Source organism: Cimex lectularius, unplaced genomic scaffold (assembly GCF_000648675.2).
Source record: "Cimex lectularius strain Harlan isolate CLEC.00 unplaced genomic scaffold, Clec_2.1 scaffold61, whole genome shotgun sequence".
Taxonomy (NCBI): domain Eukaryota; kingdom Metazoa; phylum Arthropoda; class Insecta; order Hemiptera; family Cimicidae; genus Cimex; species Cimex lectularius.
The window spans coordinates 1,575,102-1,591,144 of record NW_019392650.1 but is presented as its reverse complement, the minus strand read 5'-3'; the positions used below and the strand labels follow the sequence as shown (position 1 = coordinate 1,591,144).

The 16,043-nt window shown below is 36.9% G+C and overlaps 2 protein-coding genes across 7 annotated transcripts in view; one reads left to right on the top strand and one right to left on the bottom strand.

Moving 5' to 3' along the window:
- Positions 1-4,313: 4,313 nt before the first annotated feature.
- On the top strand, positions 4,314-8,654 carry LOC106672662 (juvenile hormone acid O-methyltransferase-like). Of its 4 annotated transcripts, none has more exons than XM_014404249.2 (6): positions 4,314-4,397; positions 7,260-7,454; positions 7,564-7,739; positions 7,790-7,922; positions 7,978-8,155; positions 8,415-8,653. In XM_014404249.2, the coding sequence occupies exons 2-6, from the start codon at positions 7,269-7,271 to the stop codon at positions 8,585-8,587; spliced, it is 846 nt and encodes a 281-aa protein (XP_014259735.1). In that variant the 5' UTR covers positions 4,314-4,397; positions 7,260-7,268; the 3' UTR covers positions 8,588-8,653. The 4 variants fall into 4 exon arrangements, with proteins under 4 accessions (XP_014259735.1, XP_024086398.1, XP_024086399.1 ...); XM_024230630.1 differs by lacking the exon at positions 4,314-4,397 and adding an exon at positions 5,764-5,863 and having other exon boundaries at positions 8,415-8,654; XM_024230631.1 differs by lacking the exon at positions 4,314-4,397 and adding an exon at positions 5,840-5,863 and having other exon boundaries at positions 7,978-8,125; positions 8,415-8,652.
- A 54-nt stretch (positions 8,655-8,708) lies between these two features.
- The window catches only part of LOC106672686 (probable protein S-acyltransferase 23), a 26,661-nt gene continuing 19,326 nt past the window's right edge, over positions 8,709-16,043 (bottom strand). For 2 of the 3 annotated variants that reach the window (XM_014404301.2, XM_014404299.2), the window contains exons 3-11: positions 14,111-14,236; positions 13,890-14,055; positions 13,693-13,835; positions 13,441-13,586; positions 13,279-13,375; positions 10,253-10,405; positions 10,027-10,199; positions 9,806-9,971; positions 8,709-9,057 (exon numbers count right to left, since the gene is read on the bottom strand). In XM_014404301.2, the coding sequence (XP_014259787.1) occupies positions 8,866-9,057; positions 9,806-9,971; positions 10,027-10,199; positions 10,253-10,405; positions 13,279-13,375; positions 13,441-13,586; positions 13,693-13,835; positions 13,890-14,055; positions 14,111-14,233 (1,359 nt within the window). In that variant the 5' untranslated portion in view covers positions 14,234-14,236 and the 3' untranslated portion in view covers positions 8,709-8,865. The remainder of the gene's footprint in view (positions 9,058-9,805; positions 9,972-10,026; positions 10,200-10,252; positions 10,406-13,278; positions 13,376-13,440; positions 13,587-13,692; positions 13,836-13,889; positions 14,056-14,110; positions 14,237-16,043) is intronic. The other variant, XM_014404300.2, reaches the window with a different exon arrangement.

The following is a 16,043-nucleotide window of genomic DNA, read 5'->3' as shown; positions in this document are numbered from 1 at the left end:
TTCATCCTTTCACCAATTTATTTATTTATTATTTTAATTTATAATAAATTACTTTATCACGGTGCCGAATGAAAAATTTAGCAACGATTTCCTAAAAATAGCTTGGATTAACAGGACGCTCGGATGTAGCGAAACAGTTTTTTGAAAATAACTTAAAAACGGTCACTACACTTTAAAAACCGTTTGCACCGTTGAATTTTTGAATTTACCGTCAAAAAACCTTTCGAAAAATGTACATTGATACCTTTCTATTTGAAATAGTAAGTTAAGTTCCTATCCGTATCACGTCAACTTGGAGAGTTAGATCAAAATATTTGGTTTGTGAGATTCTAGACCAAAACAAAAGTTTACGATTCTCGGTTTTTTTTACAAAAATTACGATTTAAAAAATATAGGAGGGGAACGGAGTTAAGTGGACAGTCTGATAATACTGGCAAAGGACCGTGCTTAAGTCTTCTTGTTGGTTATGGTCCAAACGGTTCGAAAGAAGCTACTACCATTTGAAAGAAGGCTCCAGATTTACATAATTTAAGAAAAAGGTTCCTTTAGATACTCTACAGTTCATTGTTCGAATGTTAGCCACTCATTTGAACTTGCGAATAGGCTTTATTTAACCATCGAGATATGACTGTAGGAGTAACTAGAGTAGCCTTTTGGGTAGTTATTTGCTGTTATTTATGTTGTATATTGGCCCAAGCGCACGGAAGTTCAACACATTTTCCGCCTTTTGTTTTGTAAATAAAAGCTTTCCCCCCTCTAATACAGACAAAAGTCCAAGAGTAGCGCAGAAGCTGCGATAAGCCATCTAACCGTTTCTATAAACGCCAGGGATTCAAATGTAAACCGAAGTCGACCTCCAAAACCGGGGTCACGGGACCAGTTTTTCGTCGGCCATTGATAAAACCTATTTAAAGGGTAGCAAAAAGTGGAAAAAAAACTTCAAATTTGAATATGTAGATTACAGTAATAACGGACGAAAGTTATTACTATCACACTATGACCGCTCGTCCCCTAGGTCATGGACCGTTTTCCATGCTTTTTTTTTTTAAGAAAGGAGCGGTCGCCTTTCGTCTGTTTTGTCTTTTTTCTCTCTCTTTTTTTAATTTGAATTTGAATAAGTAAGAAATAAGAAACAGGATTCATTCTGGCCCCTTGGACAGGTAAAAGATAACAACGAGGAAGAATAACATTCCAAGCATAAACGGCAAAACAATTTATCTAGGCAAACTGATAAATGTTTAAGGTATTCTGGAAGAAAATGCAAAATTAAGCTAAATTTGGAGTAAATAGATACCTTGATATCAAGACACTAGACAAACAACAACATGCTAAAAGAATTGATCTGAAGACAGATGTAACAATAACTGTAATACCACCTTAAACTACCTTGAACTAATTTTGCAAAAGTGAGCATGATACTCTTGACTTATAAAAAAACGAAGAGCATCAGATAGACGTGCAGACTCAAGCTATCCAGACAGGAAAGCACATGACAGATTAAAATCCATACAAATTATTACAGAAAACTATAAGAATTGCAAGCAATAACAACAACATTCGGGCGTTCGAAAGACATACAAAACTACACTTTAGAGGCACAGTAAATGGGCAAAATTCACATAAATTCATTCATGTGAGAAATCACGTGAGACATTCAAACTATCTTTAATAAATGATGCCTAAAAGCCTCACTAAAGACAACAAACAAGAACCCACCAGACAAAACGGTGTATATACAAAATACGTCAGACATGCTGGAACAAAAAAAAAAAAAATTAAAAATTAACCGACTGTAAAGGAGAGCGAACCAACCCATCACTGAAGATAGCCAAAATGCGTCTGACGGACCAAAACGGCGTGGCAAGACAGACAAAACCATCGAAACCACCAAGGTACAGGTCTCCATCACCCCGCTGCACTCAAGGGAAATCAACAAATTTAGAGTAATAGGTAAAGAAGAAGGGTAGATTGAAAAGATATATCAAAAAACAAAAGCAAGGAGATATAATCGCCATCTGCCTTTCAAAATACAATGCATCAATTAAATCCTGTGAGGCCCTGATGATGAAATAAAACAACCGAAAATTCGACAATAATGCAATTTTCTGTTTCCACCACCTCGACCATGTCTGTTTTGGTATTCTTTCGATATATTTAACCATCTCTAACACAAACAACAAACACCACAAGTAAACCTCTGGTACGAAACATAAGTCGATCACACTAGACAAACGGTGTATATANCTTCAAGGCTCAAAGTGTTTGTTTTCTGTGTAGATGTGTCATTCTTGTGTGTCATGTTGAGAGTGCCCTAGAGAGGGCCCCCGGCCACACAAGAGTGACACATCTACACAGAAAACAAACACTGAGCCCTGAAGATGATCTCAATAAAGATCGAAACGTTGGCACGATAAAGAAAATGTTTTTCTAAAACCTACGTCTATACACTAGACCGCATCTCACGATCTCCAAATAATCATTAACTAACGCTCACTAAACACCACACATTTCACTTTAACGTTTCAATTTAAAAATTTCAGGACGAACATTTAAAAATGACCCGACTATTAAGAAAACCAAGCTAAATCGCTACTGATGTTAGCAAAAATGACCAAGAACACCAAAAAGATAGGAAACGTATAAGCCCTACAGACCTCAAGAATTAAATAAACCCTGATGCTGAAGTAAACTAACCGAAAGGTAGTCAGTATGTATTTTCCTATTTTAAGGGTGTTACTTCATAGGCCATATCTGATTCGGTATCGATTTCTCAAACAAGGTCATGTCTTCTTATATTTGAATTTTGACAATGTGTTTTTTTAAGACTTGTGATGTTTCAAAGTTGTACTTTTTTTAAAAATTACATTGCCTTCTTAATTTTATAAATTCATAAATTTATTTATAACGTCTTCAAAAAATCACCCTTGCCATCAAAAAATTTACACAATAGCGCAGTTTTATACGTTTTTCTTGTCGCATGTCTATCTATTCTGTCATCAAGACGAATTGAATCTTCCTAATCGCATCAAACCTTAATTTTCCCATAATACAATTTTTTTTAATCCTCGAAAAAAGTATGAACCCATCCTATTAACCATTCAACAGATTATTAAATGAAACAGTTTTGTGAAATTCACCAATTTCTAGGGTATTTTGTAACAGCGTAGTGAATTTCTCAAATTCTTTAAAATTTTCCAATTTGTTTTAATTTTATAGGATTGTGTCAGCGAAACGGCTATCACTCGGATCGAACTGAATAAGTAGATGATACATTCATTAAAAAAGAACTGATGAAAAATCCATTAGTACAAAAGAAAATCTATTTTTATTAGAAAATCGAAAATAAATATACTATCTTCCCGATGGAGTGAACTATAAAACTCGTTTTTGTGGCATTCTACTCGATTTACAATGTATTTTTTTAACCTCATAGCGTACCACCCTGTGCACACAAAATACAGGCGGCAGAAAAATAAAAGACATATACACAGATAACAATAACGAAAAATTTCACACAAAATCAGGATCCTCAATGATCCAAATAAAATAAAATTTTATAGTTATGAACTTAAATAACATCAAAAAAATGGAAATGTGTTACAAAAAATGATAACCTAACCAAAGAAAAGTGTTTTCGTTTCAATTAATGAGGAACATTTAACCAAAGAAGTGTTTTTGTCTACATTTAATTTGGAACATTTTGAAATAACCAAAACATGCAGATCTTCAGAGATATTACAATAGTATCATCACCCTCTTCAGGGTCCCAGGGCATGTGTGTAACTTCACACTGTAACACTTTCTTCAGTGTAAGGTCTTGGTTGAAATGGAAATGTTAGTGTCACGAGCGGGTTCGAACCCACGACCTTCGGCTCAATACGCCCCTGCTCTAATCCCTTGAGCTATCGTGACTAGTCGTCATATTGAGCCGAAGGTCGTGGTTCGAATCCCGCTCGTGACACTAACATTTTCATTTTAACAAAGACCTTACATAAAAACATTAATTAATTGAAAAAAGTAATTTGGTCAATCAGACCACTAAATATAATGGACTGAAATTAATTTCCAAAATTCATCTTATTTTTTAGTCATTTTGTTCTCTAATATTCCACACTTCCAACTTCCCTGTAAGAAAAATAAATACCAAAAAACGCAAATTTGCAAATTTATTTTAGTACTGTGAAGTAAGTTGTCCCTTTTGTACATTTACAGATTTAACAATAGGCTTCAGGCGTTTTTAAAACTTGATATAAAAAGAAGTCATAAATGCTCTCAATGGTAATTTAAAATTCGTTTTTTTAATCCCTTCCACGAGAAAACCCCCACCAGCTTTTTAACGTAGAGCCTTATAAAACGGCCCGGAGGCCGAAACAAAACTTATTTTCTGTCAACGTCCTGTGAGTATGCCTAAATTTTGTATTTATTATTTATTTATAATACATTCTAAATTGTCTTTTATATATTGCTAATCTATAAATTATAAAAATCAATGATCGTAGGTGACAACAAAAATTCTGAAGTCTGTTGGGTGATTTCCGAACACCCTGGTAGCCTATCTTCCCTGTTTCGGTTTGCCCGAGGTTTTTCATCTTTTCGACACCACCAGGGATGGGTTTATGTTTTGCTTGGGCTATGCGCTTTCTCGTGTCCTCGTACGTCCTATTAGCAGGAACTCAACACTGAGAATTTCGAAATGCTTTCATACAAAAACACCAGGCTTAGCTTCCTTTATCCTTTACCTTCCATTTTCAAAATTCTAATGTAGTAAATCATGGACGAGTTTTACAAAACTAGTATGCAAAATCTGATTAAGTTTAGTTTAGGGGTACCTAAAGGCGACCAAAACATATAAGGTCATGGTGGCGACCCTCCTAAAGTATAAAATGGTATTACTGTCGAACTTTCGATTATTTTATTTCGTCATGTGGGCTTCACGGATTTTAATTGATGAATCGAATTTTATAAAGATGGAAAATAAAACTATTTGTTAAACTTAGTATATTATAATTATTAATATAAATAATAATATGTAGTCTTGAAGTTGCTTGATCATTTCCGATCATTTTCTTCTGATCAGTCTTTCTGCTTTGGTCTGTAAGACGCGTTTTTGCCATCATCATTGGTGACTAAGCTTGGTTTTCTTTATAGTCGGTACAGTTTTAAATGTTCATGAAATATGGAAGATGATGCCGATGAAATTTAACTGAAGAAGGTTTTGAAGTATTACGTCCGTCTTTTTGGTTTGTTTCAGTCTGTCTAATGTATTTTGTACATTACCATTTTTGTTTAGCGGGTTCGTCTCGTATACGTTTTGCAAAAACAAAAACTCATAAGAAAGTCAAAGTTTTAAGCACTTCGAAATTTCATTCGTATTTCTAGGCCAATTTAATCATAGTTTGTAGTTTGTAACAAAAATTAACATGAATGGGCAATTATGTCAAGGAAAAAAACGATTTTTTGAAGGTGTTATAAATACATTTATGTATTTATACAATTAAGACAACATATAATATTTAAAAACAGTGAAACATTGAAACATCTCAACTCTTAAAAAAACAATTTCAAAATTCAAACAGGAAATCATAATCAAACATTAAACAACGCTAAATTTCATTAAATTTGTTGAAGTGTTTTGTCGATAAAGGCACTAAATCGATACCAAATCAGATATGTCGATGAAGTAGGAGTACAAGGTAGTAAGAAACCCTTAAAGTAGGAAAATACATACTGACGATCTTTCGGTTAGTTTATTTCGTCATCAGTGCGTCATACATTTTAATTGTTGAATTGAATTTTAAACAGATGGCGATTATCTGAAGTGAATCTACTTTCTTTTGTTCGATCTATATCTAGTATGATACCTGTACGTATGGTTTGATTGATCATTCTTCTCAATCTTCCAGTTTTCGCTACCTATTATGTACTATATATTTTGAGATTTCCTCTTGAGGACTGGGGTGATGGTCGGATGGACCTTTAGCTTAGACCTTTCCTATCGTTTTGGTCTTCTTGGTCATTTTTGCTATCATCAGTGGTAGCTAAGCGTGATTTTCTTTATAGTCGGTTCATTTTTAAATTGAAATTTTAAAATGAAATATGAAAGGTGATGTCGGTGTTGTCTTGGTCCATGGGAGGTTGTAAAGGTTTACGAAGTCCGTACGATGTCTTTGATACGTACCGTTTTTGTCTTGCGTGATCGACTTGTAAATGCTATGTATCAGAAGTTTACGAGGTGTTTGTTGTTTTTGTGCATAATTTATATAATAGAACGTTGTTTCACCTATTTATGTGAATTTTCATTAAATTTTAAAAAGGGGTTCTGAAGATAAATGTAAAGGAGATATCCAATCAGATATGGTCGAGGTGGTCTGTCAAACTTTCGGTTGTTTCATCATCATCAGGGATTCACAGAATTGAATAAATGCATTGAATTTTTTATACAGATGATGATTATCTAGAAAATAAGTTTATTAGTCTTTGTTAGACCAATCTTGTAGTCCTCTTCTTACTTACGACTGTTAATTTTGAGATTTTCCCTTGAGATCTGCTGTTACCTTAGTCGTTTCGATGGTTTTGGTCTGTCTTGTCTCGCTTTTTTGGTCTGTCGGACTCGTTTTGGCTTTCATAAGAAAAGTCAGTCCAAAGGTTGTTTTATTGTACGCATTTCTTTTTATATTTTCAGTAGTGTGCTGTATCGATATCACTGTACTTTTCTGCTGGCAATTTTGTATCTTTGGGTAGCTTGCACTCAGTTTGTTATTATTGGTTTTCTATATAAGTTATATGAGTGCTTTGTTCATTTTTCCTTCGTTAGGTAAAGAATGTATATGCTTTTTTGTCAGTTATTGATACGTTTGAATGTATTGTGATCAGTACTGTTACCATGTTGTTGTCCTCTCGATACTGACGAATCTGAACAATCTCTATTTACTACAATTTTAACTTAATTGAACTATTATTTTGTATATTGTTCTACGAAGCTTCAAACCTTTGTCAGTTGGCTTAGATAAATATCCATATCAGATCTCAATTTAACTGGAAAGATGTTCATTTGAACCAATAAAGGTACGATTTTTTGAAGATGTGTTCCAAGCCGTTGTGATACATGCAATTATTTTGTTCTTGTATAATACCAAAACGTACCTACAGTTTCTTTCTGCATGTATTATTCTTTATTTATTAAATATAAGCATAAATTATTATTACTACCCATATTGAATATGTGTTGTGAAATTACAACTTGTCCTCGTTGTTTTCAGTTTGTAAAAATGAAGAACGCCAGGATGTACTTAACGTCGAACCCAATGCAGAGGAAGGACGCGGAGGAAGTGCTGAGCGAGCTGACGCACACTTTCACCTGGAGCGAAGGCGAAAAAGTGCTGGACGTCGGCTCCGGGCCCGGAGATGTCACCGTCAACGTACTTAAGAAATTCGCACCACCGGATGCGACAATCGTAAGGAATTTAATCAAAATTGTGATACCAAGATTTTTTTTTAATCTTCGATATTCTTCTCTCTTCTTCATATCCTGCAAGGAATCAACATGTTTTTCATCACTTTCAGATAGGAAGTGATATTTTGGAAGAGATGGTCGAATACGGAAACGCGCATTTCAAAACTAGCAGAATCAAATTCCGAAAACTCGACATCCAAGGTAGTTACATCTGGGACCACTGGGAGAAAGGAAGCTTCAGTAAGATCTTCTCTTTTTACTGCCTCCATTGGATTCAGGACCAAAAGTATGACAATCTTGACTTCCTCGAACCTCGTGACAATTAAATTTTTTTAGGAAAGCCGCTGAAAACATCCACAGTCTGCTCAAGGCGGACGGCGAGCTTCTGGCCACTTTCCTTTCTCACAACCCTGTGTTTAAGCTTTACCTGTCTCTGAGCCAGACGATCAAATGGAGCCATTATATGAAAGTACGTGCTTAAAAATAAAAAAAATTGACTTTTAGATTACGCCGTTGATTTGCAGGATGTCGAGTTCTACATCTCGCCCTATCACCAATGCGACGACCCCGCAGCTCTGTACGCCAAACTGCTGAAAAGCGTCGACTTCTCAGAGGTGAAAGTCTACAACAAGAACACGTCATTCCTCTACCCCTCGAAGGAGTCGATGATTGGTAATTGTCGAGCACCGGAAGAAAAGACTAGTGAGTTTTCCTCTGGAGTCTGTGGAGTGATGAACCCGCGGTTTGGTCGTTTCCCAGCGAGAAGGGGCAGACCAACATTATTGAAATGGGAAACTACCGACTCATCATTACGCAGACCTCAAAGGAAAATCTAGCGACACGCAGAATGATAAACCTGTCGCTTGGTTCTTTCAAATAACTTTGGTCGACCTATTCTCTCTGTTTTGTCTGTTTTGGCAGCTTTTCATTCCAGTTAGTCTTCTATTTAAATAATTTTCAGATTCAATCTGCGCGGTCAACCCATTTTTAGAAAGAATCCCAAACGAAGAGCAGGCAGACTACAGAAAGTGCATATCGGATTTCGTTGACTGTTTGAACCTGGCAGAAAAACAGGAAAACGGAAATTACCGAGTCGACTACTCACTGCTTGTAGCCAGAGCGAAAAAGGTCTGATGCATCTACAATTTCCCCGTCTATTTCAATCAGTCGTTGTATGAAATAAAAATTCTTTATATAAAATAAAATATATTTATAAATATGATAATTTATTAGAAAAACCAATAAACCGTGAACAAACTATTAAGCGTTTATTCGTGAGTGGTTGCAATGTGCGCCATAGCTTCGGCTTGCTCCTCCGAGATGCGATTCGTCGAAAAATAGCTCGGCCCGGGAACGTAGACATAAGCAGCATTTCATATTCCCGGCTTGATCGCCGTCAAGTCGACGATAGGCTAAGGTGAATCTTCGATAAGCAGGACTTGTTCGTCCGAGTCGGAGGGCGTGCAGACGAAGAACTCGACCAGATTGAGAAGCGGCCCTCTGGAAAACGGATTCAAGTACTTGCCTCTCTTGTCGCGCAGGTACGGGTACCTCTTGTAGTTGAACATCTCGTTCGTAGTGAGGTTCATGCAAGCATGAAGGACCTGGAGGATGAAAGGAAAATTGTATCATATCTTGTATTTATACAAAAGTATTAGGTAGATAGATGTTTGTTAATATACATATAATTTATAGACACACACACACTCCGCTCTCTCTCTCTCTCTCTCTCTCTCTCTCTCTCTCTCTCTCACTCTCTCTCTTTCTCTTTCTCTCTCTCTTTCTTTCTTTTTCTCGCTCTCACACTCGCTTACTGATTCTCTCACTACCTATCTCTTCCCTCCCTCCCTCTCTCTCTCTCCCTCCCTCTCTCTCTCACTCTCTCTCTCACTCTCTCTCTATCTCTATCTCTATCTATCCTATATATATATATTTCTTTCTCTTAGGAATTTTGATATTTAAATTACATTGCAGACATAGAATGATTGGTTGTATGATGTCGTTCACTGTAAATCCAGTTCTTTATTGAATTATGCTTGAAACCATAATTTAAATACTGTAAGTGGATGCTGTCTTCAGTAACCTTGCAAATTAATAATAAGTTTCAATGTCCTTACGATGGGATATATTTCTCGAAAGATCGAAGGAACAGACAATGATTGTTTTCTTTCATATTAGCCTTAACCCCAATTTTTAATACAAAAGATATTTGTAAAACATAATTCTACAGCTAAGCTACGTAACCACAACTGAAGTATCGCAGCTATAGAACTCGAAAATTCCTTAAGATTATCGTGCATACATTTTGCCGGAGTTTTCAACCTGAAAAAAAAAGGATTTTCTAAAACTTACTGATGTACATGTCAGGATCCAACCGAGCCCGCAGAACACGAGCGATTCGATGAATCCGATGAAGAAAAGTACGTCGAAACCGTCGATCGCCATGCTGTAGCATGAGAAGTAAATGGTGAAAGTGCAGTTTATGGCGACACTCAGTACGAAGAGAAGGAACCAAATCCTACAAATCGTTTTTATTACACCCTGAGTAAAAATCCCTGCTTGGCAGACGTTACCTGTTCCTGACGCCGATGCAGTTGTGGATGAAAGGGCAGTGGTGGTCGAAATACGCAACGCATCGGTTGCAGATCCGGCAGTGTTTGGCTCTGAGCGGCCTGAGGCAGCGGCACGAATGGCACAACCTCGACAGTACGATCTCTCTCCTTTTCAGCTTGTCATAATACGGTATCTGGAATGGTAGTGGTCAATGGGATAATCTGGATGAGCTAAGGAGGATAATACCTGTTTTATCGCCCGGTAGTAGCACTCGGAGTTCTGCGGGATGTAGCCAGGATTCCTCCTGTTAGCCACCACCCACGAAATCCACATAAGGATGTTCCAATAGATGAAACAGTAGTGCGTGCCACGCATTAAATTCCACGTTCTTGGTATACTCTAATGGAAAAATTAAAACTATTAAAATATTAAATTTAGAATTATACCCTCTCAATGTAGTTAATTACAGCCATTCTTAGTTTCAGTCTTCATGTAGTGTTTAGTGGATCTCTGGTTATGAAAGCGAGAGATCCACTGGAGTAAAGTTGAAAATTTCGAATCGGGATAAGACCTACACTTTTACAAAAAGCTTTTAAGCTCTGTTTTATTGGAGACGTCGTAGGACCATTGATGATGATGCGAAGGATTAAGGACTGAATTGATTAGATTCTGTTGTTAGTATGCTTGGATGAATCGGTTAATCGGATTGTGAATTTATTTCATTTTCTAGTGGTCTTTATAAGTATATCAATCTGACAACATCTACTTTTTCAATCAGTTGTATGGATTCTACTAAAGTTTGCTGTGTTTTATTGGAGTACGTAGGTACGAAGGACATAATCTTAAGTTAGATTGTTCTTTGAACCCCAAGTTTAATTCACTAAGTCCAGATGTAGCTTGTGAACCTTTAAACATTTAACCTTTCCTATCTTATCTAATTCCCATTTTCTGAAACTACTTTCACTTCCCTTTTTATGCAGTGTTTCATTGGGGACGTGCCCTAGTCTAGCATTATCAAGTACGCCGGACTGAATTCAAAATTGACTTCTAAGCCTCGTAATAGGAACATAGTCAAGAAGGAAGAAGCAGCAATGAATTTTTTTTCATCTATTCTGTCGAAAGATTCCAGCTTTCCAGCTTTACATATGTAGCAAGGTAGTGGTAATGCTACTGTCCTTTCTCCTGGAAGAAACAAGTTTTTGCGCCTAAAAACTGTATAACATTTAAAAATTCGCCTCTTCATATACCATCCAATGTGGAGTATACGAAGGATCGGATATTATAAACAAGAGAGACATTTGTCTTTGTGTGACAAATTAACGATGATGTACTCTGAATAGTCATAACGACAATGACTTGGAATGAATGAATGAATAAACATTTATTTAAAAAAAATATACTTATACATTATGCTACATACATTCGTTAATCAGGGGAAGTGGCGGGACACTTTTACGTCCTATTTCAAAAATTTGCCTATCAACGCACCTAGTCCTAGTTTGTTGTTATTTTTAATTAATCAAACTAGAAAAATAGTGGGAAAATTTTAGGTATCAAATAGGATAACAATTAGCAATTGAATTAACAAAAATGTGTTAACAAGATTATAAATAAATAAATGAGAATAACAAGAACAATGCAGTACGGGTAATTGGATTATCTCAAATTGTCTTATAGTATCACAGCTCTAGAGGAAACAACAACAACAATCAGCGGAAATAAGGCTTTTATAGCTATTTTACCTTTTGTAACTACATATTTCATTTATATGTCTAGAGAAGTTAAGTTTTCGGTCCAGAGTTAAACCCAATCCTTTCACACCACTCGATTTTGTGTCCGTGAATTGAAATGGTTTCCCTAAATATTGGTCGTCGTTTTGTGAAGAATATGGCCTCAGTTTTGGGGACATTAATCCTAAGTTTCCGGCGGTGACAAAACCTGCAAATCCTGGTGATGCTGTCATTTAGTCTTTTCACAATTGTCTTAAGCCTCCAGGATGAACAATAGACAGCTATGTCATCCGCATAAAGCGCAATTTTGCAATTTCTCAGTGAGGGGAGTGGATTTATAAAAAGGAGAAACAAACATGGCCCTAGGATTGAACCTTGGGAAACTCCGGCGACAATTGGGAAAGGTCTAGAAGTTTCATTGTTTAGGGAAACACGGAAAGAACGGTTTTTTAAATAGGCCATGACAACTTTTATAAGGTATCCAGGGAAATTCATTTCAATGAGCCTGTATACTATACCGTCCTGTCAGACCGAATCAAAGGCCCTCTCCATGTCTAAGAGGACCATCCCAGTGTGTTTTTTGTTGTTGAACATGTTGGTCACATGATCTACTACGCGAGTGAGTTGGGTGGCCGTAGAGAGGCCCGGTCTAAAACCGTGCTGCTCATCTATAATAATGTTATTAGCATTAATGTGGAGGTTAAGACGGTGCTGAATGCACTTTTCGAATATCTTACTAAGTGCACTCAGCAGGCTAATGGGTCTATAACTTGACGGATTCTCGGCAGGCTTTTTTGGCTTTTTTATAAATATAAGGTTTGCTGTTGCATTACGATGACTGTAGGCATAGGGTGATTAAACGTGTTTCAAATAACTAGTTCACTGCATCCATGTTTATGTTTTTCTTTATTAAATTGTCAAACTTCTTAAGTCAGAAAATTATGGCATAAAGAGTTCCACGCTGAAGATGGCTCATTACCGGAAACTCGTTTGAGAAGTTCAACAAAACGGCCCGGCGAGTGAAGACGGACCTAATAAGTTTCCCAATGTCAGTTCAACATGAGTTATATCTAAACTGAAACAATTTTATAAACACAGTAATTTTTTAACTTGATAGTTATTAACTTATTCAAATCTGGTGGACACCTAGGGAGGCGCGTTGGTGATGATGTGAAGAACTTTAAATTTTGTGCAATCTGAATTAGACTGCTGTTGGTACCTCAGAGTTCAAGTCTGAAAATCCCGATATTTTATTATTTATTTGTTTTAACGAGGATATTTCATGCAATTACGAGGTTATATGTCGTATTTCTTGTAAATAGTAAGTTTATTTGTTAATGCCAATTTACTCTGTCTTCATATTGATCCTAGTTAAGCATAAGAAATATTGTTGTATTATTATGTTAAGTTATAATGCTTTCAAGTCAGACTCTTTGTTGCTACTTAAAACCGTAAGTTGGAGAAGTTCAATAATTTGATCGTAGTCGCTTCTGTTTGAGAATATGTTCCCTACATAAATTGTGGAATTTTTAATCCTCTTACCTTTAAAATGTACATAGGGTATTCCCAACAAAGCACAGAGCCTATAAATAGTAAGAGCGGGCCTTTCGAATCTCCTGCACCACCAAAGAGTATACCCCTGGAGAAAAACACATGTATTTATGAATCAGTAAGTTTTACTACTTAAAATTGTTCTTGAAGTACCATATTTCAGAAATTGGTGGCATCCATCTGGATCTTCTTTTGTTCTCGGCGACGAGCACTTGGACGATATCATCGTGGCGATGGCTTTTGGCCAGCATGAGAGGCGTCTTTCCGTTTTTGTCTCTCGGCTCCAGGTCTATTTTACTCTACCTCGTGAAAACACACAATCATAAAAAGTCGAATCGGAGCGGGCTGACTAGGTAATGCTTTTAGCGGAAAGGGGCTGAAAATCGAGGAGTTCAAACTACTCACGTTATCTACCTTTTCACATAAAATTTTAACGCAGTCCACGTTTCCGGAGAGGCAAGCGAGGTGGAGAGGGGTCGAACCGAAGTTGTCCACTTTCTGAAGGTCTATTCCGGAGTACATGAGAAGCTTGATTAGGTCGGGATGTCCTACAACCATTGGTGTTTTTATATAGAACAGATGGACAAAAAAAATAAACAAACCTTTGTAGGCCGCCCAATGAAGGGCGCTGTCTCCGTTTATGTCTGTCAAATGGTTGAGGGCCTCCATCCCGAGGAGATAGGCCGCGGTCGCCGCCCTTCCGAACATCGCGGCGGTCATGAGAGGTGTCAGACCTTTGAAATCTGCCGCGTTTACAGCCACACCAGCCTGAAAAACAACAGTTGAATTATAAAACAAAATGACTTCTACTATCAATCATCACCTGCAGTAAAACTTGAACAACCGCGCTGTGCCCTTTTCGACATGCCCAGTGGATGGGTCTCGGTCCTTGGGTGCCCAGGCATGGCAAGTCGACAGGGGCCGACCTCTCGACCAGATAACGCATTACCTAAAAAAATAAGACATTAAACATAAATTGCCGTTGTATTTTTCAAAATACGAAAAAAGCTAAAGAGCAAAACTGCCACTCAACGTCATATTACAAATATAAGTTGTCATCCACAAAATGTCCGTTTTTTGGAACAAGACCATAAATTTCAAAAATTCACTAACAAATAAAATATACATATTTTTTCCTTTTATTTGCCGGTTTGTTGTTTCATAGCTCTCTTTTTGGGGGCTTATTCAGAAACGAGACATATCGTTTTATTATCTATCATTGTCTTATTGATATCGATTTCGTATTACACAATAACAAGGATGTTGTAACTAAAGCATACTTATAAATTGAGAATCAATTGATTATTATGTTTAATTTTGGATTTTTTACCAACTTATATAACAAAAATTAAATAATAGACGAAATCAGAAAAGATGAGATATACGTGCAATTGAAATTTATATTAATAAAATTAGGGCATCATACCATAAGTTACCCATCTGGTAACAATCATAAAAACTAAATTCGATGTCAGTAAAACCGGATGCACAATTATTGTAGGAAGATTACGTTGTACAAGATGAAGGAAGTAAATCTACCCACTATAAAAGATGAAGCCTTAACATTCCTAAAAGAATGTAGCTAGGCATAACCCCCTGACCAAAGGCTCAAATGGAGAAAATATATAGTCAAAATTCTGCACAAAGCCAAGGTTCTTCAAACAATTGGCCAGAGATTATACGGCATAAACTGGGCATAAAAATCCCAGGATTGCGTATTGATTATACACCACAATGGTCAAACCCCTGGGCACATATGGAGCTCTAGTATGGTGGCCAATAACATTGAACAAGAAGACACAGATCAAGCTACAAAGCACACAAAGACCAACATTTCTTGATGTAAGGGCATTGCAGGCCGGTCCCAATAGTAATGGAAACTGTACTACTACTCGACTTTTACATGTTTATGTTCTTTTGAAGTGATGATGGGATTTCAGAGTGCCAACAAACTCCTGAGATGCAAGGAAATAAAGCCAAAACTAAGGAGGAGCCACCACAAAATTTTGGAGAGAGATAAGATAAATGAGATGGCTGTAACGGTACCTGATAAAATGAGAGAAACACTCAACTTTGACAGCACTTCCAAATAGAAGGAAAGTACCTCCAAGTTTCAGGAAGGGGCACAAATATGGTACATAGATGGAACATGGAATAGGTAGAGGTAAAAGGGCCCAACTATATCCTAGCAAATCCCCTTGGACTAATCCCAACAATTTTCCAACTTGAAGTTCATGTAATAGAACTCTGCGCACAGGAGTTAATAAAATAAAATATAAAAGGTGCACTAATTTACATACGCGCAGATGATTTGACAGCTATAAATGCACTAAATGCCTTCAACTCCAAACTTGTCTGGAAGTGCCAAAATTGCCGAATGGTTCTAGGAAAACATAACACCTTAAACTAACCTTAAAATGGGTTCCAAGACGTGAAGGTGTAGAAGGAAATGAACAGGCTGACCAACTAGACAAAAAATGGGGACAGCCCTCTCACCCAAGAGACCAGAACCACAACTACGTGCACCGGAGTGTGTGCTTACTGTTGGAACTGAAAAATGGCTTGAGGACTGAACAAAATCACCAGGTATGAGGCAAGCTAAGAGATTTAAAAATCCCTCAAAAAGGAAAGCAACGAAACTCAGCACGATTTGAGGAAGGTACCGGACACTGCCCTCTTAAGTGCCACCTAAAGAACTCGGGCAATGATAGAAACATGCCGACTACAAGATTTAGATGCGTGTCCAGGCTTATCTG